Source organism: Maniola jurtina, chromosome 15 (assembly GCF_905333055.1).
Source record: "Maniola jurtina chromosome 15, ilManJurt1.1, whole genome shotgun sequence".
Lineage (NCBI taxonomy): Eukaryota > Metazoa > Arthropoda > Insecta > Lepidoptera > Nymphalidae > Maniola > Maniola jurtina.
In genome coordinates this window covers 3,767,507-3,794,190 of record NC_060043.1, presented here as the reverse complement: position 1 = coordinate 3,794,190, position 26,684 = coordinate 3,767,507, and the positions used below count along the sequence as shown (strand labels likewise).

The 26,684-nt window shown below is 45.8% G+C and overlaps 1 protein-coding gene across 1 annotated transcript in view; it reads right to left on the bottom strand.

The window, feature by feature from the left end:
* The window catches only part of LOC123872559 (FACT complex subunit Ssrp1), a 51,283-nt gene that overhangs the window by 8,401 nt on the left and 16,198 nt on the right, over positions 1-26,684 (bottom strand). The window contains exon 5 of the mRNA XM_045916888.1: positions 523-762. Coding sequence (XP_045772844.1) covers positions 523-762 — 240 coding nt within the window. The remainder of the gene's footprint in view (positions 1-522; positions 763-26,684) is intronic.

Genomic DNA, 26,684 nt, shown 5'->3' with positions numbered 1-26,684 from the left:
TGACACAGATTAAATTATATCTATCATGTACAGTAACCGCAAAAGTAGTCCGATCTAAAGTTACAACTTAGCGGTTTATGCAGATCATAGATTAAGGATTAAATAAATACAAATGCCAAAGTGAGATCTGTTTTGGTATCTATGTCACAACCTAGTCAAACGCCTCATGATCATAATGGACTACTTGTTTTGCTCGAACTATAGCTATAGGTATGATCAGTGCCCAAGGGCACTGAAGCGTTAGCTTTTCCATCGTTTAACAATTACCTATTACCCCTATCACCAATTGTAAAAGTTGTGATAATAATCAAATGGGTACAATCTGGTTAAGTAATGATCCCTGCGATTTCATCCACTTGGATGTAAACCCAAGTTTATGAAATCTTTTTGATTTACCATATACTGCAACTCTATGATAATAAAGAAGATTAAAAATTTCGGAGAGAAGGTCCATTTTTGAAAGAAAATCATTGAAATGAATTGATAATTACAAAAAAAAAAATACCAATTTAAATAACTCACTCTGTAAATGGCAGTTCCAAACTAGTTTCCTCTTCAATACCAAATAATAACACTAGATAGTGGTATCTGGTTTGACCCTGTTTGATCGGTGGATCCAATGATACTACAAAGAACATCTGTCTGGTATCTTTGTGCGGTAGGAGGAACAACCGTAGTACGGTCGACATGGGAATCTTGTAGTCGAACGTTTTACCGTGGAGTTGGAAGAATGTCTGGAACACCTTGATGTCGTAACGACCACTGAAACACAAGATTTTTTTTTATTTATAAATTATATTTATTAACTTAAAAATATACGGAGAGTTTTTGTTACAATCAGCGCCACAAAAGCCACAGTTGGTTTTACCGGGCTTATAACTTATTATAGCTATTCAATAAAAATAAAACTAGAAACCAGCATAATAACAAAATGGTAAGGTCGGTACATAATACTTAATCTAGTGGGTAGGTAAGAACAATGTGCAGCACGACGCGTAACATCGTGAATGAAGTAAGCAATGAAATAAAAATTCTTAGACCTTGTCCAGAAGAGACGAATTCGCGGCGAATTGTTAAGGGTGAATTCATACGCGCGTTGGCGAGGTACTGCTACAGAGATGACGCTCACCTTCTCTTTATGTCCTGCTGGTGGGCATTGGCTGCCAACCAATTTGTCTTTATTACAAGGATTGCATAAATACCGAGGAGTGAGGCATTGCAGCTCCCTACAGAGATGACGCTCACCTTCTCTTTATGTCCTGCTGGTGGGCATTAGCTGCCAACCAATTTGTCTTTATTACTAAGATTGCATAAATACCAAAGAGTGAGGCATTGCAGCTCCCTACAGAGATGACGCTCACCTTCTCTTTATGTCCTGCTGGTGGGCATTGGCTGCCAACCAATTTGTCTTTATTACAAGGATTGCATAAATACAGAGGAGTGAGGCATTGCAGCTCCCTACAGAGATGACGCTCACCTTCTCTTTATGTCCTGCTGGTGGGCATTGGCTGCCAACCAATTTGTCTTTATTACAAGGATTGCATAAATACAGAGGAGTGAGGCATTGCAGCTCCCTACAGAGATGACGCTCACCTTCTCTTTATGTCCTGCTGGTGGGCATTGGCTGCCAACCAATTTGTCTTTATTACAAGGATTGCATAAATACAGAGGAGTGAGGCATTGCAGCTCCCTACAGAGATGACGCTCACCTTCTCTTTATGTCCTGCTGGTGGGCATTGGCTGCCAACCAATTTGTCTTTATTACTAAGATTGCATAAATACCAAAGAGTGAGGCATTGCAGCTCCCTACAGAGATGACGCTCACCTTCTCTTTATGTCCTGCTGGTGGGCATTGGCTGCCAACCAATTAGTCTTTATTACAAGGATTGCATAAATACAGAGGAGTGAGGCATTGCAGCTCCCTACAGAGATGACGCTCACCTTCTCTTTATGTCCTGCTGGTGGGCATTGGCTGCCAACCAATTTGTCTTTATTACAAGGATTGCATAAATACAGAGGAGTGAGGCATTGCAGCTCCCTACAGAGATGACGCTCACCTTCTCTTTATGTCCTGCTGGTGGGCATTGGCTGCCAACAAATTTGTCTTTATTACTAAGATTGCATAAATACCAAAGAGTGAGGCATTGCAGCTCCCTACAGAGATGACGCTCACCTTCTCTTTATGTCCTGCTGGTGGGTATTGGCTGCCAACCAATTTGTCTTTATTACAAGGATTGCATAAATACAAAGGAGTGAGGCATTGCAGCTCCCTACAGAGATGACGCTCACTTTCTCTTTATGTCCTGCTGGTGGGCATTGGCTGCCAACCAATTAGTCTTTATTACAAGGATTGCATAAATACAGAGGAGTGAGGCATTGCAGCTCCCTACAGAGATGACGCTCACCTTCTCTTTATGTCCTGCTGGTGGGCATTGGCTGCCAACAAATTTGTCTTTATTACTAAGATTGCATAAATACCAAAGAGTGAGGCATTGCAGCTCCCTACAGAGATGACGCTCACCTTCTCTTTATGTCCTGCTGGTGGGCATTGGCTGCGAACCAATTTGTCTTTATTACAAGGATTGCATAAATACAGAGGAGTGAGGCATTGCAGCTCCCTACAGAGATGACGCTCACCTTCTCTTTATGTCCTGCTGGTGGGCCATCCATCCATCCATCCATCAGCCTGTAAGCGTCCACTGCTGGACATAGGCCTTTCCAAGAGCGCGCCACCAAACACGGTCCTCCGCCTTCCTCATCCACCCGCTCCCCGCCACCTTCTTCAGGTCATCGGTCCAGCGGGCTGGAGGTCGTCCCACACTGCGCTTACCGGTACGCGGTCTCCACTCCAGAACACGTCTGCCCCAACGGCCGTCGGTTCTGCGACAGACATGGCCTGCCCATTGCCACTTCAGCTTGCTAATCCTCTGAGCTATGTCGGTCGCTTTTGTTCTCCTGCGAATTTCCTCGTTCCGGATTTTATCCCTGAGAGTAATACCCAACATAGCTCGCTCCATAGCGCGCTGAGCGACTTTTAGTTTGTGGATGAGGCCAACTGTCAGTGTCCACGTTTCTGCTCCATACGTCATCACAGGTAGGACACACTCATTGAAGACCTTAGTCTTAAGGCTTTGCGGTATCGACGATTCGAAGACCTGACGTAGCTTTGAAAATGCTGCCCAGCCCAGCTGGATTCTTCTGTCAGCCTCCTTGTCGAAGTTGTTTCTACCGAATTTTATAATCTGGCCGAGGTAGTTATATTCCTGAACAACTTCGATGCTGACATTGCCGACGGTGACGGGTCTTGAGGTAACGTGTTCGTTAAACATGACTTTCGTTTTGTCTATATTCATCTCAAGACCTACTCGTCTGGAAGAACAGCTAAGCTCGATCAGCATTTCCTCAAGGTGTTGCAGCGATTCAGCCAGTATGACTATGTCATCCGCAAATCGCAAGTGAGAGATATTTTCGCCATTCACGTTTATGCCTCGACCATTCCAGTCCAATACCTTAAACACGTCTTCTAGGGCACAGGTGAAAAGTTTGGGAGATATTACATCTCCTTGCCTCACACCTCTCCGTATAGGGATCGGATTCGTTTGTTGGTCTTGAACTTGGACGGCCATGGTGGCGGAGTCATACAAACATCTCAACACTTGGATATAATGCCAGTCGACTTGGCATCGCTGTAATGAATCCAGAACAGCCCAGGTCTCGATGGAATCGAAGGCTTTCTCGTAGTCCACAAACGCTAGACAGAGAGGCAGATTATACTCCTGAGTCTTCTGCATAATCTGCCGTAGCGTGTGGATGTGGTCTACGGTACTGTAGCCTTTCCGAAACCCAGCCTGCTCCGGAGGCTGAAATTCGTCAAGTCTTCGGGCGAGACGATTCGTAATAACCCGCGAGAACAGCTTGTAAATATGGCTTAGAAGTGAGATTGGTCTGTAGTTCTTAAGTAGACTCTTATCTCCTTTTTTGAAAAAGAGTACGGTGACACTTCTACTCCATTTTTCCGGTGTTGTGCCAGTTTTGATGACGGTATTAAAGAGGTCTTTAAGCTTGTTAAGAATTGGCTTTCCTCCTGCGCGCAGGAGCTCCGCTGTAATACCGTCATCACCTGGGGCTTTATTATTTTTCAGCTGTCCGAGGGCTATACTAATCTCACCTACGTCGATATCCGGGAGGTCATCGGTATAGTGGCGCACAAGTCTCGCACGTTGGTCGTTCGTGGTTTGGGTGGGTGCAGGTTTCGAAGCATGGGCAGAGTAGAGCTGCCCGTAAAACTGCTCGATCTCCGCTAACACCTCTGGTTTCGAAGCAACAGTTCGGCCATCCGATGTTCTCAACTTCGTCAAATGGCTCCTCCCAAGACTCTTAGCGAATACTTTAGCCCCCTTATTGCGTTCAATCGCATCTTTTATATTGCGAGTGTTGGCAGCACGCATATCGAAGCGTATTCGCTTTTTAATGAGCTTGTTTAGAGACTGCCTCTCTGACGAAGTTGAGGACATTTCCCGTCTTTGCTGCATCAAATCCAGGGTCTCGCTAGAGATCTTGGATGAAAAGATTTTGCCTTCTTTTTGGCAAAATTTACTACCCACTTCCCGAACGACGTCCACAAGATCGCCATATTTCTGATCAACCTCGTCGGTGGTTTCCAGCAATTCGAATCGGTTCCTAAGTTCTAATTGGAACTTTTCTGTTGCAACTATGGGTTGGCGTGGTCTCGGGCGAAGAGTTGACCCCATCAAACGTCGTCTCTGGAGCTGAAGGTCTATATTCAGAGAGCCTCTTACGAGTCGGTGATCACTTCCAGTATTAAATCTATTGATCACGGAGACATCCCTGAATATATCCCTACGATCCGTCATGATGAAGTCAATCTCGTTTTTGGTCATGTTATCGGGACTCTGCCAAGTCCACTTCCTATGGGCACTTTTCTTGAAAAATGAGTTCATTAAGAACATACCCTTCCTTTCTAGAAAGTTGACCAGCATTTGCCCCCTGTGGTTCCTGTCACCAACTCCATAAGGTCCGATCCTCGATTCGTTGCATTCTTGTACTCCCACCTTTGCGTTGAAGTCCCCCATAACAACCGTGAAGTAGGATCTGGTAGTCTTATCCATAGCCTCAACGATGTCTTCGTATACGGCCTCTACTTCTTCATCAGAGTATGTCGACGTGGGCGCATAGACCTGCACTATTTTGAGGGAATACCTGTGGTTTAATTTGAGTATAACATATGCTACCCTCGTCGACACACTACTGATCTCCACGATGTTGTTTGCGAGGACTTTGTTGATCAGAAACCCCACTCCGCCTTGGGATGTCTGCTCACCTTCTCGATAGTAGAGTACGTGACCCGATTCTAGTGTCAGAGTATCCTCGCCCTCTCTACGGACTTCTGACAATCCTAGAACATGCCACTTGATTTTGTCCAACTCTACCTCAAGTTCGGCTAGGCTTTCATCCGATCTCAGGGTCCTGGTGTTGTACGTTGCCAAATAGAGTCGTTTTGTATGGTAGCCATCCGTAGCCCGGTGATTCTTAGCACCCCCTGCCCTACCGTGACCGCGACCGCTACCGTAGTCGGGAATAGCAGGGCTGCCGGGAACTGGGGGCCTTTGTCTGTTGGCGCTGCTCATTGAAAGTGATGCCCATACTGACCACGCTGGGCAGGCGGGTTGGTCAGCGCAGGGCTGTAGGCTACTTCGCACCAGTGACGCTGCTGCCCGTCACTGGTCTGTGCTATTTAGAGCCCAGCAATTTGGAATGGTTATCCCGCCATTCTTCGGTCGTCATTGCCTCGTTTGCTAATTCGCAGGGGGCACCACGTGCAGGTGAGGTTGACAGTTGGGGTGCTAAGATGTTAGTGCACCCCCTTACCCCCCCTTGCTGGTGGGCATTGGCTGCCAACAAATTTGTCTTTATTACTAAGATTGCATAAATACCAAAGAGTGAGGCATTGCAGCTCCCTACAGAGATGACGCTCACCTTCTCTTTATGTCCTGCTGGTGGGTATTGGCTGCCAACCAATTTGTCTTTATTACAAGGATTGCATAAATACAGAGGAGTGAGGCATTGCAGCTCCCTACAGAGATGACGCTCACCTTCTCTTTATGTCCTGCTGGTGGGCATTGGCTGCCAACCAATTTGTCTTTATTACAAGGATTGCATAAATACAGAGGAGTGAGGCATTGCAGCTCCCTACAGAGATGACGCTCACCTTCTCTTTATGTCCTGCTGGTGGGTATTGGCTGCCAACCAATTTGTCTTTATTACAAGGATTGCATAAATACAGAGGAGTGAGGCATTGCAGCTCCCTACAGAGATGACGCTCACCTTCTCTTTATGTCCTGCTGGTGGGCATTGGCTGCCAACAAATTTGTCTTTATTACTAAGATTGCATAAATACCAAAGAGTGAGGCATTGCAGCTCCCTACAGAGATGACGCTCACCTTCTCTTTATGTCCTGCTGGTGGGTATTGGCTGCCAACCAATTTGTCTTTATTACTAAGATTGCATAAATACCAAAGAGTGAGGCATTGCAGCTCCCTACAGAGATGACGCTCACCTTCTCTTTATGTCCTGCTGGTGGGCATTGGCTGCCAACCAATTTGTCTTTATTACAAGGATTGCATAAATACAGAGGAGTGAGGCATTGCAGCTCCCTACAGAGATGACGCTCACCTTCTCTTTATGTCCTGCTGGTGGGCATTGGCTGCCAACCAATTTGTCTTTATTACAAGGATTGCATAAATACAGAGGAGTGAGGCATTGCAGCTCCCTACAGAGATGACGCTCACCTTCTCTTTATGTCCTGCTGGTGGGCATTGGCTGCCAACCAATTAGTCTTTATTACAAGGATTGCATAAATACAGAGGAGTGAGGCATTGCAGCTCCCTACAGAGATGACGCTCACCTTCTCTTTATGTCCTGCTGGTGGGCATTGGCTGCCAACCAATTTGTCTTTATTACTAAGATTGCATAAATACCAAAGAGTGAGGCATTGCAGCTCCCTACAGAGATGACGCTCACCTTCTCTTTATGTCCTGCTGGTGGGCATTGGCTGCCAACCAATTAGTCTTTATTACAAGGATTGCATAAATACAGAGGAGTGAGGCATTGCAGCTCCCTACAGAGATGACGCTCACCTTCTCTTTATGTCCTGCTGGTGGGCATTGGCTGCCAACCAATTTGTCTTTATTACTAAGATTGCATAAATACCAAAGAGTGAGGCATTGCAGCTCCCTACAGAGATGACGCTCACCTTCTCTTTATGTCCTGCTGGTGGGTATTGGCTGCCAACCAATTTGTCTTTATTACAAGGATTGCATAAATACAGAGGAGTGAGGCATTGCAGCTCCCTACAGAGATGACGCTCACCTTCTCTTTATGTCCTGCTGGTGGGCATTGGCTGCCAACCAATTAGTCTTTATTACAAGGATTGCATAAATACAGAGGAGTGAGGCATTGCAGCTCCCTACAGAGATGACGCTCACCTTCTCTTTATGTCCTGCTGGTGGGCATTGGCTGCCAACAAATTTGTCTTTATTACTAAGATTGCATAAATACCAAAGAGTGAGGCATTGCAGCTCCCTACAAAGATGACGCTCACCTTCTCTTTATGTCCTGCTGGTGGGCATTGGCTGCGAACCAATTTGTCTTTATTACAAGGATTGCATAAATACAGAGGAGTGAGGCATTGCAGCTCCCTACAGAGATGACGCTCACCTTCTCTTTATGTCCTGCTGGTGGGCATTGGCTGCCAACAAATTTGTCTTTATTACTAAGATTGCATAAATACCAAAGAGTGAGGCATTGCAGCTCCCTACAGAGATGACGCTCACCTTCTCTTTATGTCCTGCTGGTGGGCATTGGCTGCCAACAAATTTGTCTTTATTACTAAGATTGCATAAATACCAAAGAGTGAGGCATTGCAGCTCCCTACAGAGATGACGCTCACCTTCTCTTTATGTCCTGCTGGTGGGTATTAGCTGCCAACCAATTTGTCTTTATTACAAGGATTGCATAAATACAGAGGAGTGAGGCATTGCAGCTCCCTACAGAGATGACGCTCACCTTCTCTTTATGTCCTGCTGGTGGGCATTGGCTGCCAACCAATTTGTCTTTATTACAAGGATTGCATAAATACAGAGGAGTGAGGCATTGCAGCTCCCTACAGAGATGACGCTCACCTTCTCTTTATGTCCTGCTGGTGGGCATTGGCTGCCAACAAATTTGTCTTTATTACTAAGATTGCATAAATACCAAAGAGTGAGGCATTGCAGCTCCCTACAGAGATGACGCTCACCTTCTCTTTATGTCCTGCTGGTGGGTATTAGCTGCCAACCAATTTGTCTTTATTACAAGGATTGCATAAATACAGAGGAGTGAGGCATTGCAGCTCCCTACAGAGATGACGCTCACCTTCTCTTTATGTCCTGCTGGTGGGCATTGGCTGCCAACCAATTTGTCTTTATTACAAGGATTGCATAAATACAGAAGAGTGAGGCATTGCAGCTCCCTACAGAGATGACGCTCACCTTCTCTTTATGTCCTGCTGGTGGGCATTGGCTGCCAACCAATTTGTCTTTATTACAAGGATTGCATAAATACAGAGGAGTGAGGCATTGCAGCTCCCTACAGAGATGACGCTCACCTTTTCTTTATGTCCTGCTGGTGGGCATTGGCTGCCAACAAATTTGTCTTTATTACTAAGATTGCATAAATACCAAAGAGTGAGGCATTGCAGCTCCCTACAGAGATGACGCTCACCTTCTCTTTATGTCCTGCTGGTGGGTATTGGCTGCCAACCAATTTGTCTTTATTACAAGGATTGCATAAATACAGAGGAGTGAGGCATTGCAGCTCCCTACAGAGATGACGCTCACCTTCTCTTTATGTCCTGCTGGTGGGCATTGGCTGGCAACCAATTTGTCTTTATTACAAGGATTGCATAAATACAGAGGAGTGAGGCATTGCAGCTCCCTACAGAGATGACGCTCACCTTCTCTTTATGTCCTGCTGGTGGGCATTGGCTGCCAACAAATTTGTCTTTATTACTAAGATTGCATAAATACCAAAGAGTGAGGCATTGCAGCTCCCTACAGAGATGACGCTCACCTTCTCTTTATGTCCTGCTGGTGGGTATTGGCTGCCAACCAATTTGTCTTTATTACAAGGATTGCATAAATACAGAGGAGTGAGGCATTGCAGCTCCCTACAGAGATGACGCTCACCTTCTCTTTATGTCCTGCTGGTGGGCATTGGCTGCCAACCAATTTGTCTTTATTACAAGGATTGCATAAATACAGAGGAGTGAGGCATTACAGCTCCCTACAGAGATGACGCTCACCTTCTCTTTATGTCCTGCTGGTGGGCATTGGCTGCCAACCAATTTGTCTTTATTACTAAGATTGCATAAATACCAAAGAGTGAGGCATTGCAGCTCCCTACAGAGATGACGCTCACCTTCTCTTTATGTCCTGCTGGTGGGCATTGGCTGCCAACCAATTAGTCTTTATTACAAGGGTTGCATAAATACAGAGGAGTGAGGCATTGCAGCTCCCTACAGAGATGACGCTCACCTTCTCTTTATGTCCTGCTGGTGGGCATTGGCTGCCAACCAATTTGTCTTTATTACAAGGATTGCATAAATACAGAGGAGTGAGGCATTGCAGCTCCCTACAGAGATGACGCTCACCTTCTCTTTATGTCCTGCTGGTGGGCATTGGCTGCCAACCAATTTGTCTTTATTACAAGGATTGCATAAATACAGAGGAGTGAGGCATTGCAGCTCCCTACAGAGATGACGCTCACCTTATCTTTATGTCCTGCTGGTGGGCATTGGCTGCCAACCAATTTGTCTTTATTACAAGGATTGCATAAATACCGAGGAGTGAGGCATTGCAGCTCCCTACAGAGATGACGCTCACCTTCTCTTTATGTCCTGCTGGTGGGCATTGGCTGCCAACCAATTTGGCTGCCAACCAATTTGTCTTTATTACAAGGATTGCATAAATACCGAGGAGTGAGGCATTGCAGCTCCCTACAGAGATGACGCTCACCTTCTCTTTATGTCCTGCTGGTGGGCATTGGCTGCCAACCAATTTGTCTTTATTACAAGGATTGCATAAATACAGAGGAGTGAGGCATTGCAGCTCCCTACAGAGATGACGCTCACCTTCTCTTTATGTCCTGCTGGTGGGCATTGGCTGCCAACCAATTTGTCTTTATTACAAGGATTGCATAAATACAGAGGAGTGAGGCATTGCAGCTCCCTACAGAGATGACGCTCACCTTCTCTTTATGTCCTGCTGGTGGGCATTGGCTGCCAACAAATTTGTCTTTATTACTAAGATTGCATAAATACCAAAGAGTGAGGCATTGCAGCTCCCTACAGAGATGACGCTCACCTTCTCTTTATGTCCTGCTGGTGGGCATTGGCTGCGAACCAATTTGTCTTTATTACAAGGATTGCATAAATACAGAGGAGTGAGGCATTGCAGCTCCCTACAGAGATGACGCTCACCTTCTCTTTATGTCCTGCTGGTGGGCATTGGCTGCCAACAAATTTGTCTTTATTACTAAGATTGCATAAATACCAAAGAGTGAGGCATTGCAGCTCCCTACAGAGATGACGCTCACCTTCTCTTTATGTCCTGCTGGTGGGTATTGGCTGCCAACCAATTTGTCTTTATTACAAGGATTGCATAAATACAGAGGAGTGAGGCATTGCAGCTCCCTACAGAGATGACGCTCACCTTCTCTTTATGTCCTGCTGGTGGGCATTGGCTGCCAACCAATTTGTCTTTATTACAAGGATTGCATAAATACAGAGGAGTGAGGCATTGCAGCTCCTTACAGAGATGACGCTCACCTTATCTTTATGTCCTGCTGGTGGGCATTGGCTGCCAACAAATTTGTCTTTATTACTAAGATTGCATAAATACCAAAGAGTGAGGCATTGCAGCTCCCTACAGAGATGACGCTCACCTTCTCTTTATGTCCTGCTGGTGGGTATTGGCTGCCAACCAATTTGTCTTTATTACAAGGATTGCATAAATACAGAGGAGTGAGGCATTGCAGCTCCCTACAGAGATGACGCTCACCTTCTCTTTATGTCCTGCTGGTGGGCATTGGCTGCCAACCAATTTGTCTTTATTACAAGGATTGCATAAATACCGAGGAGTGAGGCATTGCAGCTCCCTACAGAGATGACGCTCACCTTCTCTTTATGTCCTGCTGGTGGGCATTGGCTGCCAACCAATTTGTCTTTATTACAAGGATTGCATAAATACAGAGGAGTGAGGCATTGCAGCTCCCTACAGAGATGACGCTCACCTTCTCTTTATGTCCTGCTGGTGGGCATTGGCTGCCAACCAATTTGTCTTTATTACAAGGATTGCATAAATACAGAGGAGTGAGGCATTGCAGCTCCCTACAGAGATGACGCTCACCTTCTCTTTATGTCCTGCTGGTGGGCATTGGCTGCCAACAAATTTGTCTTTATTACTAAGATTGCATAAATACCAAAGAGTGAGGCATTGCAGCTCCCTACAGAGATGACGCTCACCTTCTCTTTATGTCCTGCTGGTGGGTATTAGCTGCCAACCAATTTGTCTTTATTACAAGGATTGCATAAATACAGAGGAGTGAGGCATTGCAGCTCCCTACAGAGATGACGCTCACCTTCTCTTTATGTCCTGCTGGTGGGCATTGGCTGCCAACCAATTTGTCTTTATTACAAGGATTGCATAAATACAGAGGAGTGAGGCATTGCAGCTCCCTACAGAGATGACGCTCACCTTCTCTTTATGTCCTGCTGGTGGGCATTGGCTGCCAACCAATTTGTCTTTATTACAAGGATTGCATAAATACAGAGGAGTGAGGCATTGCAGCTCCCTACAGAGATGACGCTCACCTTTTCTTTATGTCCTGCTGGTGGGCATTGGCTGCCAACAAATTTGTCTTTATTACTAAGATTGCATAAATACCAAAGAGTGAGGCATTGCAGCTCCCTACAGAGATGACGCTCACCTTCTCTTTATGTCCTGCTGGTGGGCATTGGCTGCCAACCAATTTGTCTTTATTACAAGGATTGCATAAATACAGAGGAGTGAGGCATTGCAGCTCCCTACAGAGATGACGCTCACCTTCTCTTTATGTCCTGCTGGTGGGCATTGGCTGGCAACCAATTTGTCTTTATTACAAGGATTGCATAAATACAGAGGAGTGAGGCATTGCAGCTCCCTACAGAGATGACGCTCACCTTCTCTTTATGTCCTGCTGGTGGGCATTGGCTGCCAACAAATTTGTCTTTATTACTAAGATTGCATAAATACCAAAGAGTGAGGCATTGCAGCTCCCTACAGAGATGACGCTCACCTTCTCTTTATGTCCTGCTGGTGGGTATTGGCTGCCAACCAATTTGTCTTTATTACAAGGATTGCATAAATACAGAGGAGTGAGGCATTGCAGCTCCCTACAGAGATGACGCTCACCTTCTCTTTATGTCCTGCTGGTGGGCATTGGCTGCCAACCAATTTGTCTTTATTACAAGGATTGCATAAATACAGAGGAGTGAGGCATTACAGCTCCCTACAGAGATGACGCTCACCTTCTCTTTATGTCCTGCTGGTGGGCATTGGCTGCCAACCAATTTGTCTTTATTACTAAGATTGCATAAATACCAAAGAGTGAGGCATTGCAGCTCCCTACAGAGATGACGCTCACCTTCTCTTTATGTCCTGCTGGTGGGCATTGGCTGCCAACCAATTAGTCTTTATTACAAGGGTTGCATAAATACAGAGGAGTGAGGCATTGCAGCTCCCTACAGAGATGACGCTCACCTTCTCTTTATGTCCTGCTGGTGGGCATTGGCTGCCAACCAATTTGTCTTTATTACAAGGATTGCATAAATACAGAGGAGTGAGGCATTGCAGCTCCCTACAGAGATGACGCTCACCTTCTCTTTATGTCCTGCTGGTGGGCATTGGCTGCCAACCAATTTGTCTTTATTACAAGGATTGCATAAATACAGAGGAGTGAGGCATTGCAGCTCCCTACAGAGATGACGCTCACCTTATCTTTATGTCCTGCTGGTGGGCATTGGCTGCCAACCAATTTGTCTTTATTACAAGGATTGCATAAATACCGAGGAGTGAGGCATTGCAGCTCCCTACAGAGATGACGCTCACCTTCTCTTTATGTCCTGCTGGTGGGCATTGGCTGCCAACCAATTTGGCTGCCAACCAATTTGTCTTTATTACAAGGATTGCATAAATACCGAGGAGTGAGGCATTGCAGCTCCCTACAGAGATGACGCTCACCTTCTCTTTATGTCCTGCTGGTGGGCATTGGCTGCGAACCAATTTGTCTTTATTACAAGGATTGCATAAATACAGAGGAGTGAGGCATTGCAGCTCCCTACAGAGATGACGCTCACCTTCTCTTTATGTCCTGCTGGTGGGCATTGGCTGCCAACCAATTTGTCTTTATTACTAGGATTGCATAAATACCGAGGAGTGAGGCATTGCAGCTCCCTACAGAGATGACGCTCACCTTCTCTTTATGTCCTGCTGGTGGGCATTGGCTGCCAACAAATTTGTCTTTATTACTAAGATTGCATAAATACCAAAGAGTGAGGCATTGCAGCTCCCTACAGAGATGACGCTCACCTTCTCTTTATGTCCTGCTGGTGGGCATTGGCTGCGAACCAATTTGTCTTTATTACAAGGATTGCATAAATACAGAGGAGTGAGGCATTGCAGCTCCCTACAGAGATGACGCTCACCTTCTCTTTATGTCCTGCTGGTGGGCATTGGCTGCCAACAAATTTGTCTTTATTACTAAGATTGCATAAATACCAAAGAGTGAGGCATTGCAGCTCCCTACAGAGATGACGCTCACCTTCTCTTTATGTCCTGCTGGTGGGTATTGGCTGCCAACCAATTTGTCTTTATTACAAGGATTGCATAAATACAGAGGAGTGAGGCATTGCAGCTCCCTACAGAGATGACGCTCACCTTCTCTTTATGTCCTGCTGGTGGGCATTGGCTGCCAACCAATTTGTCTTTATTACAAGGATTGCATAAATACAGAGGAGTGAGGCATTGCAGCTCCCTACAGAGATGACGCTCACCTTATCTTTATGTCCTGCTGGTGGGCATTGGCTGCCAACAAATTTGTCTTTATTACTAAGATTGCATAAATACCAAAGAGTGAGGCATTGCAGCTCCCTACAGAGATGACGCTCACCTTCTCTTTATGTCCTGCTGGTGGGTATTGGCTGCCAACCAATTTGTCTTTATTACAAGGATTGCATAAATACAGAGGAGTGAGGCATTGCAGCTCCCTACAGAGATGACGCTCACCTTCTCTTTATGTCCTGCTGGTGGGCATTGGCTGCCAACCAATTTGTCTTTATTACAAGGATTGCATAAATACAGAGGAGTGAGGCATTGCAGCTCCCTACAGAGATGACGCTCACCTTCTCTTTATGTCCTGCTGGTGGGCATTGGCTGCCAACCAATTTGTCTTTATTACAAGGATTGCATAAATACAGAGGAGTGAGGCATTGCAGCTCCCTACAGAGATGACGCTCACCTTCTCTTTATGTCCTGCTGGTGGGCATTGGCTGCCAACAATTTTGTCTTTATTACTAAGATTGCATAAATACCAAAGAGTGAGGCATTGCAGCTCCCTACAGAGATGACGCTCACCTTCTCTTTATGTCCTGCTGGTGGGTATTGGCTGCCAACCAATTTGTCTTTATTACAAGGATTGCATAAATACAGAGGAGTGAGGCATTGCAGCTCCCTACAGAGATGACGCTCACCTTCTCTTTATGTCCTGCTGGTGGGCATTGGCTGGCAACCAATTTGTCTTTATTACAAGGATTGCATAAATACAGAGGAGTGAGGCATTGCAGCTCCCTACAGAGATGACGCTCACCTTCTCTTTATGTCCTGCTGGTGGGCATTGGCTGCCAACCAATTTGTCTTTATTACTAAGATTGCATAAATACCAAAGAGTGAGGCATTGCAGCTCCCTACAGAGATGACGCTCACCTTCTCTTTATGTCCTGCTGGTGGGTATTGGCTGCCAACCAATTTGTCTTTATTACAAGGATTGCATAAATACAGAGGAGTGAGGCATTGCAGCTCCCTACAGAGATGACGCTCACCTTCTCTTTATGTCCTGCTGGTGGGCATTGGCTGCCAACCAATTTGTCTTTATTACAAGGATTGCATAAATACAGAGGAGTGAGGCATTACAGCTCCCTACAGAGATGACGCTCACCTTCTCTTTATGTCCTGCTGGTGGGCATTGGCTGCCAACCAATTTGTCTTTATTACTAAGATTGCATAAATACCAAAGAGTGAGGCATTGCAGCTCCCTACAGAGATGACGCTCACCTTCTCTTTATGTCCTGCTGGTGGGCATTGGCTGCCAACCAATTAGTCTTTATTACAAGGGTTGCATAAATACAGAGGAGTGAGGCATTGCAGCTCCCTACAGAGATGACGCTCACCTTCTCTTTATGTCCTGCTGGTGGGCATTGGCTGCCAACCAATTTGTCTTTATTACAAGGATTGCATAAATACAGAGGAGTGAGGCATTGCAGCTCCCTACAGAGATGACGCTCACCTTCTCTTTATGTCCTGCTGGTGGGCATTGGCTGCCAACCAATTTGTCTTTATTACAAGGATTGCATAAATACAGAGGAGTGAGGCATTGCAGCTCCCTACAGAGATGACGCTCACCTTATCTTTATGTCCTGCTGGTGGGCATTGGCTGCCAACCAATTTGTCTTTATTACAAGGATTGCATAAATACCGAGGAGTGAGGCATTGCAGCTCCCTACAGAGATGACGCTCACCTTCTCTTTATGTCCTGCTGGTGGGCATTGGCTGCCAACCAATTTGGCTGCCAACCAATTTGTCTTTATTACAAGGATTGCATAAATACCGAGGAGTGAGGCATTGCAGCTCCCTACAGAGATGACGCTCACCTTCTCTTTATGTCCTGCTGGTGGGCATTGGCTGCCAACCAATTTGTCTTTATTACAAGGATTGCATAAATACAGAGGAGTGAGGCATTGCAGCTCCCTACAGAGATGACGCTCACCTTCTCTTTATGTCCTGCTGGTGGGCATTGGCTGCCAACCAATTTGTCTTTATTACAAGGATTGCATAAATACAGAGGAGTGAGGCATTGCAGCTCCCTACAGAGATGACGCTCACCTTCTCTTTATGTCCTGCTGGTGGGCATTGGCTGCCAACAAATTTGTCTTTATTACTAAGATTGCATAAATACCAAAGAGTGAGGCATTGCAGCTCCCTACAGAGATGACGCTCACCTTCTCTTTATGTCCTGCTGGTGGGCATTGGCTGCGAACCAATTTGTCTTTATTACAAGGATTGCATAAATACAGAGGAGTGAGGCATTGCAGCTCCCTACAGAGATGACGCTCACCTTCTCTTTATGTCCTGCTGGTGGGCATTGGCTGCCAACAAATTTGTCTTTATTACTAAGATTGCATAAATACCAAAGAGTGAGGCATTGCAGCTCCCTACAGAGATGACGCTCACCTTCTCTTTATGTCCTGCTGGTGGGTATTGGCTGCCAACCAATTTGTCTTTATTACAAGGATTGCATAAATACAGAGGAGTGAGGCATTGCAGCTCCCTACAGAGATGACGCTCACCTTCTCTTTATGTCCTGCTGGTGGGCATTGGCTGCCAACCAATTTGTCTTTATTACAAGGATTGCATAAATACAGAGGAGTGAGGCATTGCAGCTCCCTACAGAGATGACGCTCACCTTATCTTTATGTCCTGCTGGTGGGCATTGGCTGCCAACAAATTTGTCTTTATTACTAAGATTGCATAAATACCAAAGAGTGAGGCATTGCAGCTCCCTACAGAGATGACGCTCACCTTCTCTTTATGTCCTGCTGGTGGGTATTGGCTGCCAACCAATTTGTCTTTATTACAAGGATTGCATAAATACAGAGGAGTGAGGCATTGCAGCTCCCTACAGAGATGACGCTCACCTTCTCTTTATGTCCTGCTGGTGGGCATTGGCTGCCAACCAATTTGTCTTTATTACAAGGATTGCATAAATACAGAGGAGTGAGGCATTGCAGCTCCCTACAGAGATGACGCTCACCTTCTCTTTATGTCCTGCTGGTGGGCATTGGCTGCCAACCAATTTGTCTTTATTACAAGGATTGCATAAATACAGAGGAGTGAGGCATTGCAGCTCCCTACAGAGATGACGCTCACCTTCTCTTTATGTCCTGCTGGTGGGCATTGGCTGCCAACAATTTTGTCTTTATTACTAAGATTGCATAAATACCAAAGAGTGAGGCATTGCAGCTCCCTACAGAGATGACGCTCACCTTCTCTTTATGTCCTGCTGGTGGGTATTGGCTGCCAACCAATTTGTCTTTATTACAAGGATTGCATAAATACAGAGGAGTGAGGCATTGCAGCTCCCTACAGAGATGACGCTCACCTTCTCTTTATGTCCTGCTGGTGGGCATTGGCTGCCAACCAATTTGTCTTTATTACAAGGATTGCATAAATACAGAGGAGTGAGGCATTGCAGCTCCCTACAGAGATGACGCTCACCTTCTCTTTATGTCCTGCTGGTGGGCATTGGCTGCCAACAAATTTGTCTTTATTACTAAGATTGCATAAATACCAAAGAGTGAGGCATTGCAGCTCCCTACAGAGATGACGCTCACCTTCTCTTTATGTCCTGCTGGTGGGTATTGGCTGCCAACCAATTTGTCTTTATTACAAGGATTGCATAAATACAGAGGAGTGAGGCATTGCGGCTCCCTACAGAGATGACGCTCACCTTCTCTTTATGTCCTGCTGGTGGGCATTGGCTGCCAACCAATTTGTCTTTATTACTAAGATTGCATAAATACCAAAGAGTGATGCATTGCAGCTCCCTACAGAGATGACGCTCACCTTCTCTTTAAGTCCTGCTGGTGGGCATTGGCTGCCAACCAATTAGTCTTTATTACAAGGGTTGCATAAATACAGAGGAGTGAGGCATTGCAGCTCCCTACAGAGATGACGCTCACCTTCTCTTTATGTCCTGCTGGTGGGCATTGGCTGCCAACAAATTTGTCTTTATTACTAAGATTGCATAAATACCAAAGAGTGAGGCATTGCAGCTCCCTACAGAGATGACGCTCACCTTCTCTTTATGTCCTGCTGGTGGGCATTGGCTGCCAACCAATTTGTCTTTATTACAAGGATTGCATAAATACAGAGGAGTGAGGCATTGCAGCTCCCTACAGAGATGACGCTCACCTTCTCTTTATGTCCTGCTGGTGGGCATTGGCTGCCAACCAATTTGTCTTTATTACTAAGATTGCATAAATACCAAAGAGTGAGGCATTGCAGCTCCCTACAGAGATGACGCTCACCTTCTCTGTATGTCCTGCTGGTGGGCATTGGCTGCCAATCAATTTGTCTTTATTACAAGGGTTGCATAAATACCGAGGAGTGAGGCATTGCAGCTCCCTACAGAGATGACGCTCACCTTCTCTTTATGTCCTGCTGGTGGGCATTGGCTGCCAACCAATTTGTCTTTATTACAAGGATTGCATAAATACAGAGGAGTGAGGCATTGCAGCTCCCTACAGAGATGACGCTCACCTTCTCTTTATGTCCTGCTGGTGGGCATTGGCTGCCAACCAATTTGTCTTTATAACAAGGATTGCATAAATACAGAGGAGTGAGGCATTGCAGCTCCCTACAGAGATGACGCTCACCTTCTCTTTATGTCCTGCTGGTGGGCATTGGCTGCCAACCAATTTGTCTTTATTACAAGGATTGCATAAATACAGAGGAGTGAGGCATTGCAGCTCCCTACAGAGATAACGCTCACCTTCTCTTTATGGCCTGCTGGTGGGCATTGGCTGCCAACCAATTTGTCTTTATTACAAGGATTGCATAAATACCGAGGAGTGAGGCATTGCAGCTCCCTACAGAGATGACGCTCACCTTCTCTTTATGTCCTGCTGGTGGGCATTGGCTGCCAACCAATTTGTCTTTATTACAAGGATTGCATAAATACAGAGGAGTGAGGCATTGCAGCTCCCTACAGAGATGACGCTCACCTTCTCTTTATGTCCTGCTGGTGGGCATTGGCTGCCAACCAATTTGTCTTTATTACAAGGATTGCATAAATACAGAGGAGTGAGGCATTGCAGCTGCCTACACAGATGACGCTCACCTTCTCTTTATGTCCTGCTGGTGGGCATTGGCTGCCAACCAATTTGTCTTTATTACAAGGATTGCATAAATACAGAGGAGTGAGGCATTGCAGCTCCCTACAGAGATGACGCTCACCTTCTCTTTATGTCCTGCTGGTGGGCATTGGCTGCCAACCAATTTGTCTTTATTACAAGGATTGCATAAATACAGAGGAGTGAGGCATTGCAGCTCTCTACAGAGATGACGCTCACCTTCTCTTTATGTCCTGCTGGTGGGCATTGGCTGCCAACCAATTTGTCTTTATTACAAGGATTGCATAAATACAGAGGAGTGAGGCATTGCAGCTCCCTACAGAGATGACGCTCACCTTCTCTTTATGTCCTGCTGGTGGGCATTGGCTGCCAACCAATTTGTCTTTATTACAAGGATTGCATAAATACAGAGGAGTGAGGCATTGCAGCTCCCTACAGAGATGACGCTCACCTTATCTTTATGTGCTGCTGGTGGGCATTGGCTGCCAACCAATTTGTCTTTATTACAAGGATTGCATAAATACCGAGGAGTGAGGCATTGCAGCTCCCTACAGGGATGACGCTCACCTGCTCTTTATGTCCTGCTGGTGGGCATTGGCTGCCAACCAATTTGTCTTTATTACTAAGATTGCATAAATACCAAAGAGTGAGGCATTGCAGCTCCCTACAGAGATGACGCTCACCTTCTCTTTATGTCCTGCTGGTGGGCATTGGCTGCCAACCAATTTGTCTTTATTACAAGGATTGCATAAATACAGAGGAGTGAGGCATTGCAGCTCCCTACAGAGATGACGCTCACCTTCTCTTTATGTCCTGCTGGTGGGCATTGGCTGCCAACCAATTTGTCTTTATTACAAGGATTGCATAAATACCGAGGAGTGAGGCATTGCAGCTACCTACAGAGATGACGCTCACCTTCTCTTTATGTCTTGCTGGTGGGCATTGGCTGGCAACCAATTTGTGTTTAATACAAGGATTGCATAAATACCGAGGAGTGAGGCATTGCAGCTCCCTACAGAGATGACGCTCACCTTCTCTTTATGTCCTGCTGGTGGGCATTGGCTGCGAACCAATTTGTCTTTATTACAAGGATTGCATAAATACAGAGGAGTGAGGCATTGCAGCTCCCTACAGAGATGACGCTCACCTTCTCTTTATGTCCTGCTGGTGGGCATTGGCTGCCAACAAATTTGTCTTTATTACTAAGATTGCATAAATACCAAAGAGTGAGGCATTGCAGCTCCCTACAGAGATGACGCTCACCTTCTCTTTATGTCCTGCTGGTGGGTATTGGCTGCCAACCAATTTGTCTTTATTACAAGGATTGCATAAATACAGAGGAGTGAGGCATTGCAGCTCCCTACAGAGATGACGCTCACCTTCTCTTTATGTCCTGCTGGTGGGCATTGGCTGCCAACCAATTTGTCTTTATTACAAGGATTGCATAAATACAGAGGAGTGAGGCATTGCAGCTCCCTACAGAGATGACGCTCACCTTATCTTTATGTCCTGCTGGTGGGCATTGGCTGCCAACAAATTTGTCTTTATTACTAAGATTGCATAAATACCAAAGAGTGAGGCATTGCAGCTCCCTACAGAGATGACGCTCACCTTCTCTTTATGTCCTGCTGGTGGGTATTGGCTGCCAACCAATTTGTCTTTATTACAAGGATTGCATAAATACAGAGGAGTGAGGCATTGCAGCTCCCTACAGAGATGACGCTCACCTTCTCTTTATGTCCTGCTGGTGGGCATTGGCTGCCAACCAATTTGTCTTTATTACAAGGATTGCATAAATACAGAGGAGTGAGGCATTGCAGCTCCCTACAGAGATGACGCTCACCTTATCTTTATGTCCTGCTGGTGGGCATTGGCTGCCAACCAATTTGTCTTTATTACAAGGATTGCATAAATACAGAGGAGTGAGGAATTGCAGCTCCCTACAGAGATGACGCTCACCTTCTCTTTATGTCCTGCTGGTGGGCATTGGCTGCCAACAAATTTGTCTTTATTACTAAGATTGCATAAATACCAAAGAGTGAGGCATTGCAGCTCCCTACAGAGATGACGCTCACCTTCTCTTTATGTCCTGCTGGTGGGCATTGGCTGCGAACCAATTTGTCTTTATTACAAGGATTGCATAAATACAGAGGAGTGAGGCATTGCAGCTCCCTACAGAGATGACGCTCACCTTCTCTTTATGTCCTGCTGGTGGGCATTGGCTGCCAACAAATTTGTCTTTATTACTAAGATTGCATAAATACCAAAGAGTGAGGCATTGCAGCTCCCTACAGAGATGACGCTCACCTTCTCTTTATGTCCTGCTGGTGGGTATTGGCTGCCAACCAATTTGTCTTTATTACAAGGATTGCATAAATACAGAGGAGTGAGGCATTGCAGCTCCCTACAGAGATGACGCTCACCTTCTCTTTATGTCCTGCTGGTGGGCATTGGCTGCCAACCAATTTGTCTTTATTACAAGGATTGCATAAATACAGAGGAGTGAGGCATTGCAGCTCCCTACAGAGATGACGCTCACCTTATCTTTATGTCCTGCTGGTGGGCATTGGCTGCCAACAAATTTGTCTTTATTACTAAGATTGCATAAATACCAAAGAGTGAGGCATTGCAGCTCCCTACAGAGATGACGCTCACCTTCTCTTTATGTCCTGCTGGTGGGTATTGGCTGCCAACCAATTTGTCTTTATTACAAGGATTGCATAAATACAGAGGAGTGAGGCATTGCAGCTCCCTACAGAGATGACGCTCACCTTCTCTTTATGTCCTGCTGGTGGGCATTGGCTGCCAACCAATTTGTCTTTATTACAAGGATTGCATAAATACAGAGGAGTGAGGCATTGCAGCTCCCTACAGAGATGACGCTCACCTTCTCTTTATGTCCTGCTGGTGGGCATTGGCTGCCAACCAATTTGTCTTTATTACAAGGATTGCATAAATACAGAGGAGTGAGGCATTGCAGCTCCCTACAGAGATGACGCTCACCTTCTCTTTATGTCCTGCTGGTGGGCATTGGCTGCCAACAATTTTGTCTTTATTACTAAGATTGCATAAATACCAAAGAGTGAGGCATTGCAGCTCCCTACAGAGATGACGCTCACCTTCTCTTTATGTCCTGCTGGTGGGTATTGGCTGCCAACCAATTTGTCTTTATTACAAGGATTGCATAAATACAGAGGAGTGAGGCATTGCAGCTCCCTACAGAGATGACGCTCACCTTCTCTTTATGTCCTGCTGGTGGGCATTGGCTGCCAACCAATTTGTCTTTATTACAAGGATTGCATAAATACAGAGGAGTGAGGCATTGCAGCTCCCTACAGAGATGACGCTCACCTTCTCTTTATGTCCTGCTGGTGGGCATTGGCTGCCAACAAATTTGTCTTTATTACTAAGATTGCATAAATACCAAAGAGTGAGGCATTGCAGCTCCCTACAGAGATGACGCTCACCTTCTCTTTATGTCCTGCTGGTGGGTATTGGCTGCCAACCAATTTGTCTTTATTACAAGGATTGCATAAATACAGAGGAGTGAGGCATTGCGGCTCCCTACAGAGATGACGCTCACCTTCTCTTTATGTCCTGCTGGTGGGCATTGGCTGCCAACCAATTTGTCTTTATTACTAAGATTGCATAAATACCAAAGAGTGATGCATTGCAGCTCCCTACAGAGATGACGCTCACCTTCTCTTTATGTCCTGCTGGTGGGCATTGGCTGCCAACCAATTAGTCTTTATTACAAGGGTTGCATAAATACAGAGGAGTGAGGCATTGCAGCTCCCTACAGAGATGACGCTCACCTTCTCTTTATGTCCTGCTGGTGGGCATTGGCTGCCAACAAATTTGTCTTTATTACTAAGATTGCATAAATACCAAAGAGTGAGGCATTGCAGCTCCCTACAGAGATGACGCTCACCTTCTCTTTATGTCCTGCTGGTGGGCATTGGCTGCCAACCAATTTGTCTTTATTACAAGGATTGCATAAATACAGAGGAGTGAGGCATTGCAGCTCCCTACAGAGATGACGCTCACCTTCTCTTTATGTCCTGCTGGTGGGCATTGGCTGCCAACCAATTTGTCTTTATTACTAAGATTGCATAAATACCAAAGAGTGAGGCATTGCAGCTCCCTACAGAGATGACGCTCACCTTCTCTGTATGTCCTGCTGGTGGGCATTGGCTGCCAATCAATTTGTCTTTATTACAAGGGTTGCATAAATACCGAGGAGTGAGGCATTGCAGCTCCCTACAGAGATGACGCTCACCTTCTCTTTATGTCCTGCTGGTGGGCATTGGCTGCCAACCAATTTGTCTTTATTACAAGGATTGCATAAATACAGAGGAGTGAGGCATTGCAGCTCCCTACAGAGATGACGCTCACCTTCTCTTTATGTCCTGCTGGTGGGCATTGGCTGCCAACCAATTTGTCTTTATAACAAGGATTGCATAAATACAGAGGAGTGAGGCATTGCAGCTCCCTACAGAGATGACGCTCACCTTCTCTTTATGTCCTGCTGGTGGGCATTGGCTGCCAACCAATTTGTCTTTATTACAAGGATTGCATAAATACAGAGGAGTGAGGCATTGCAGCTCCCTACAGAGATAACGCTCACCTTCTCTTTATGGCCTGCTGGTGGGCATTGGCTGCCAACCAATTTGTCTTTATTACAAGGATTGCATAAATACCGAGGAGTGAGGCATTGCAGCTCCCTACAGAGATGACGCTCACCTTCTCTTTATGTCCTGCTGGTGGGCATTGGCTGCCAACCAATTTGTCTTTATTACAAGGATTGCATAAATACAGAGGAGTGAGGCATTGCAGCTCCCTACAGAGATGACGCTCACCTTCTCTTTATGTCCTGCTGGTGGGCATTGGCTGCCAACCAATTTGTCTTTATTACAAGGATTGCATAAATACAGAGGAGTGAGGCATTGCAGCTGCCTACACAGATGACGCTCACCTTCTCTTTATGTCCTGCTGGTGGGCATTGGCTGCCAACCAATTTGTCTTTATTACAAGGATTGCATAAATACAGAGGAGTGAGGCATTGCAGCTCCCTACAGAGATGACGCTCACCTTCTCTTTATGTCCTGCTGGTGGGCATTGGCTGCCAACCAATTTGTCTTTATTACAAGGATTGCATAAATACAGAGGAGTGAGGCATTGCAGCTCTCTACAGAGATGACGCTCACCTTCTCTTTATGTCCTGCTGGTGGGCATTGGCTGCCAACCAATTTGTCTTTATTACAAGGATTGCATAAATACAGAGGAGTGAGGCATTGCAGCTCCCTACAGAGATGACGCTCACCTTCTCTTTATGTCCTGCTGGTGGGCATTGGCTGCCAACCAATTTGTCTTTATTACAAGGATTGCATAAATACAGAGGAGTGAGGCATTGCAGCTCCCTACAGAGATGACGCTCACCTTATCTTTATGTGCTGCTGGTGGGCATTGGCTGGCAACCAATTTGTCTTTATTACAAGGATTGCATAAATACCGAGGAGTGAGGCATTGCAGCTCCCTACAGGGATGACGCTCACCTGCTCTTTATGTCCTGCTGGTGGGCATTGGCTGCCAACCAATTTGTCTTTATTACTAAGATTGCATAAATACCAAAGAGTGAGGCATTGCAGCTCCCTACAGAGATGACGCTCACCTTCTCTTTATGTCCTGCTGGTGGGCATTGGCTGCCAACCAATTTGTCTTTATTACAAGGATTGCATAAATACAGAGGAGTGAGGCATTGCAGCTCCCTACAGAGATGACGCTCACCTTCTCTTTATGTCCTGCTGGTGGGCATTGGCTGCCAACCAATTTGTCTTTATTACAAGGATTGCATAAATACCGAGGAGTGAGGCATTGCAGCTACCTACAGAGATGACGCTCACCTTCTCTTTATGTCTTGCTGGTGGGCATTGGCTGGCAACCAATTTGTGTTTAATACAAGGATTGCATAAATACCGAGGAGTGAGGCATTGCAGCTCCCTACAGAGATGACGCTCACCTTCTCTTTATGTCCTGCTGGTGGGCATTGGCTGCGAACCAATTTGTCTTTATTACAAGGATTGCATAAATACAGAGGAGTGAGGCATTGCAGCTCCCTACAGAGATGACGCTCACCTTCTCTTTATGTCCTGCTGGTGGGCATTGGCTGCCAACAAATTTGTCTTTATTACTAAGATTGCATAAATACCAAAGAGTGAGGCATTGCAGCTCCCTACAGAGATGACGCTCACCTTCTCTTTATGTCCTGCTGGTGGGTATTGGCTGCCAACCAATTTGTCTTTATTACAAGGATTGCATAAATACAGAGGAGTGAGGCATTGCAGCTCCCTACAGAGATGACGCTCACCTTCTCTTTATGTCCTGCTGGTGGGCATTGGCTGCCAACCAATTTGTCTTTATTACAAGGATTGCATAAATACAGAGGAGTGAGGCATTGCAGCTCCCTACAGAGATGACGCTCACCTTATCTTTATGTCCTGCTGGTGGGCATTGGCTGCCAACCAATTTGTCTTTATTACTAAGATTGCATAAATACCAAGGAGTGAGGCATTGCAGCTCCCTACAGAGATGACGCTCACCTTCTCTTTATGTCCTGCTGGTGGGTATTGGCTGCCAACCAATTTGTCTTTATTACAAGGATTGCATAAATACAGAGGAGTGAGGCATTGCAGCTCCCTACAGAGATGACGCTCACCTTCTCTTTATGTCCTGCTGGTGGGCATTGGCTGCCAACCAATTTGTCTTTATTACAAGGATTGCATAAATACAGAGGAGTGAGGCATTGCAGCTCCCTACAGAGATGACGCTCACCTTCTCTTTATGTCCTGCTGGTGGGCATTGGCTGCCAACCAATTTGTCTTTATTACAAGGATTGCATAAATACAGAGGAGTGAGGCATTGCAGCTCCCTACAGAGATGACGCTCACCTTCTCTTTATGTCCTGCTGGTGGGCATTGGCTGCCAACAATTTTGTCTTTATTACTAAGATTGCATAAATACCAAAGAGTGAGGCATTGCAGCTCCCTACAGAGATGACGCTCACCTTCTCTTTATGTCCTGCTGGTGGGTATTGGCTGCCAACCAATTTGTCTTTATTACAAGGATTGCATAAATACAGAGGAGTGAGGCATTGCAGCTCCCTACAGAGATGACGCTCACCTTCTCTTTATGTCCTGCTGGTGGGCATTGGCTGCCAACCAATTTGTCTTTATTACAAGGATTGCATAAATACAGAGGAGTGAGGCATTGCAGCTCCCTACAGAGATGACGCTCACCTTCTCTTTATGTCCTGCTGGTGGGCATTGGCTGCCAACAAATTTGTCTTTATTACTAAGATTGCATAAATACCAAAGAGTGAGGCATTGCAGCTCCCTACAGAGAT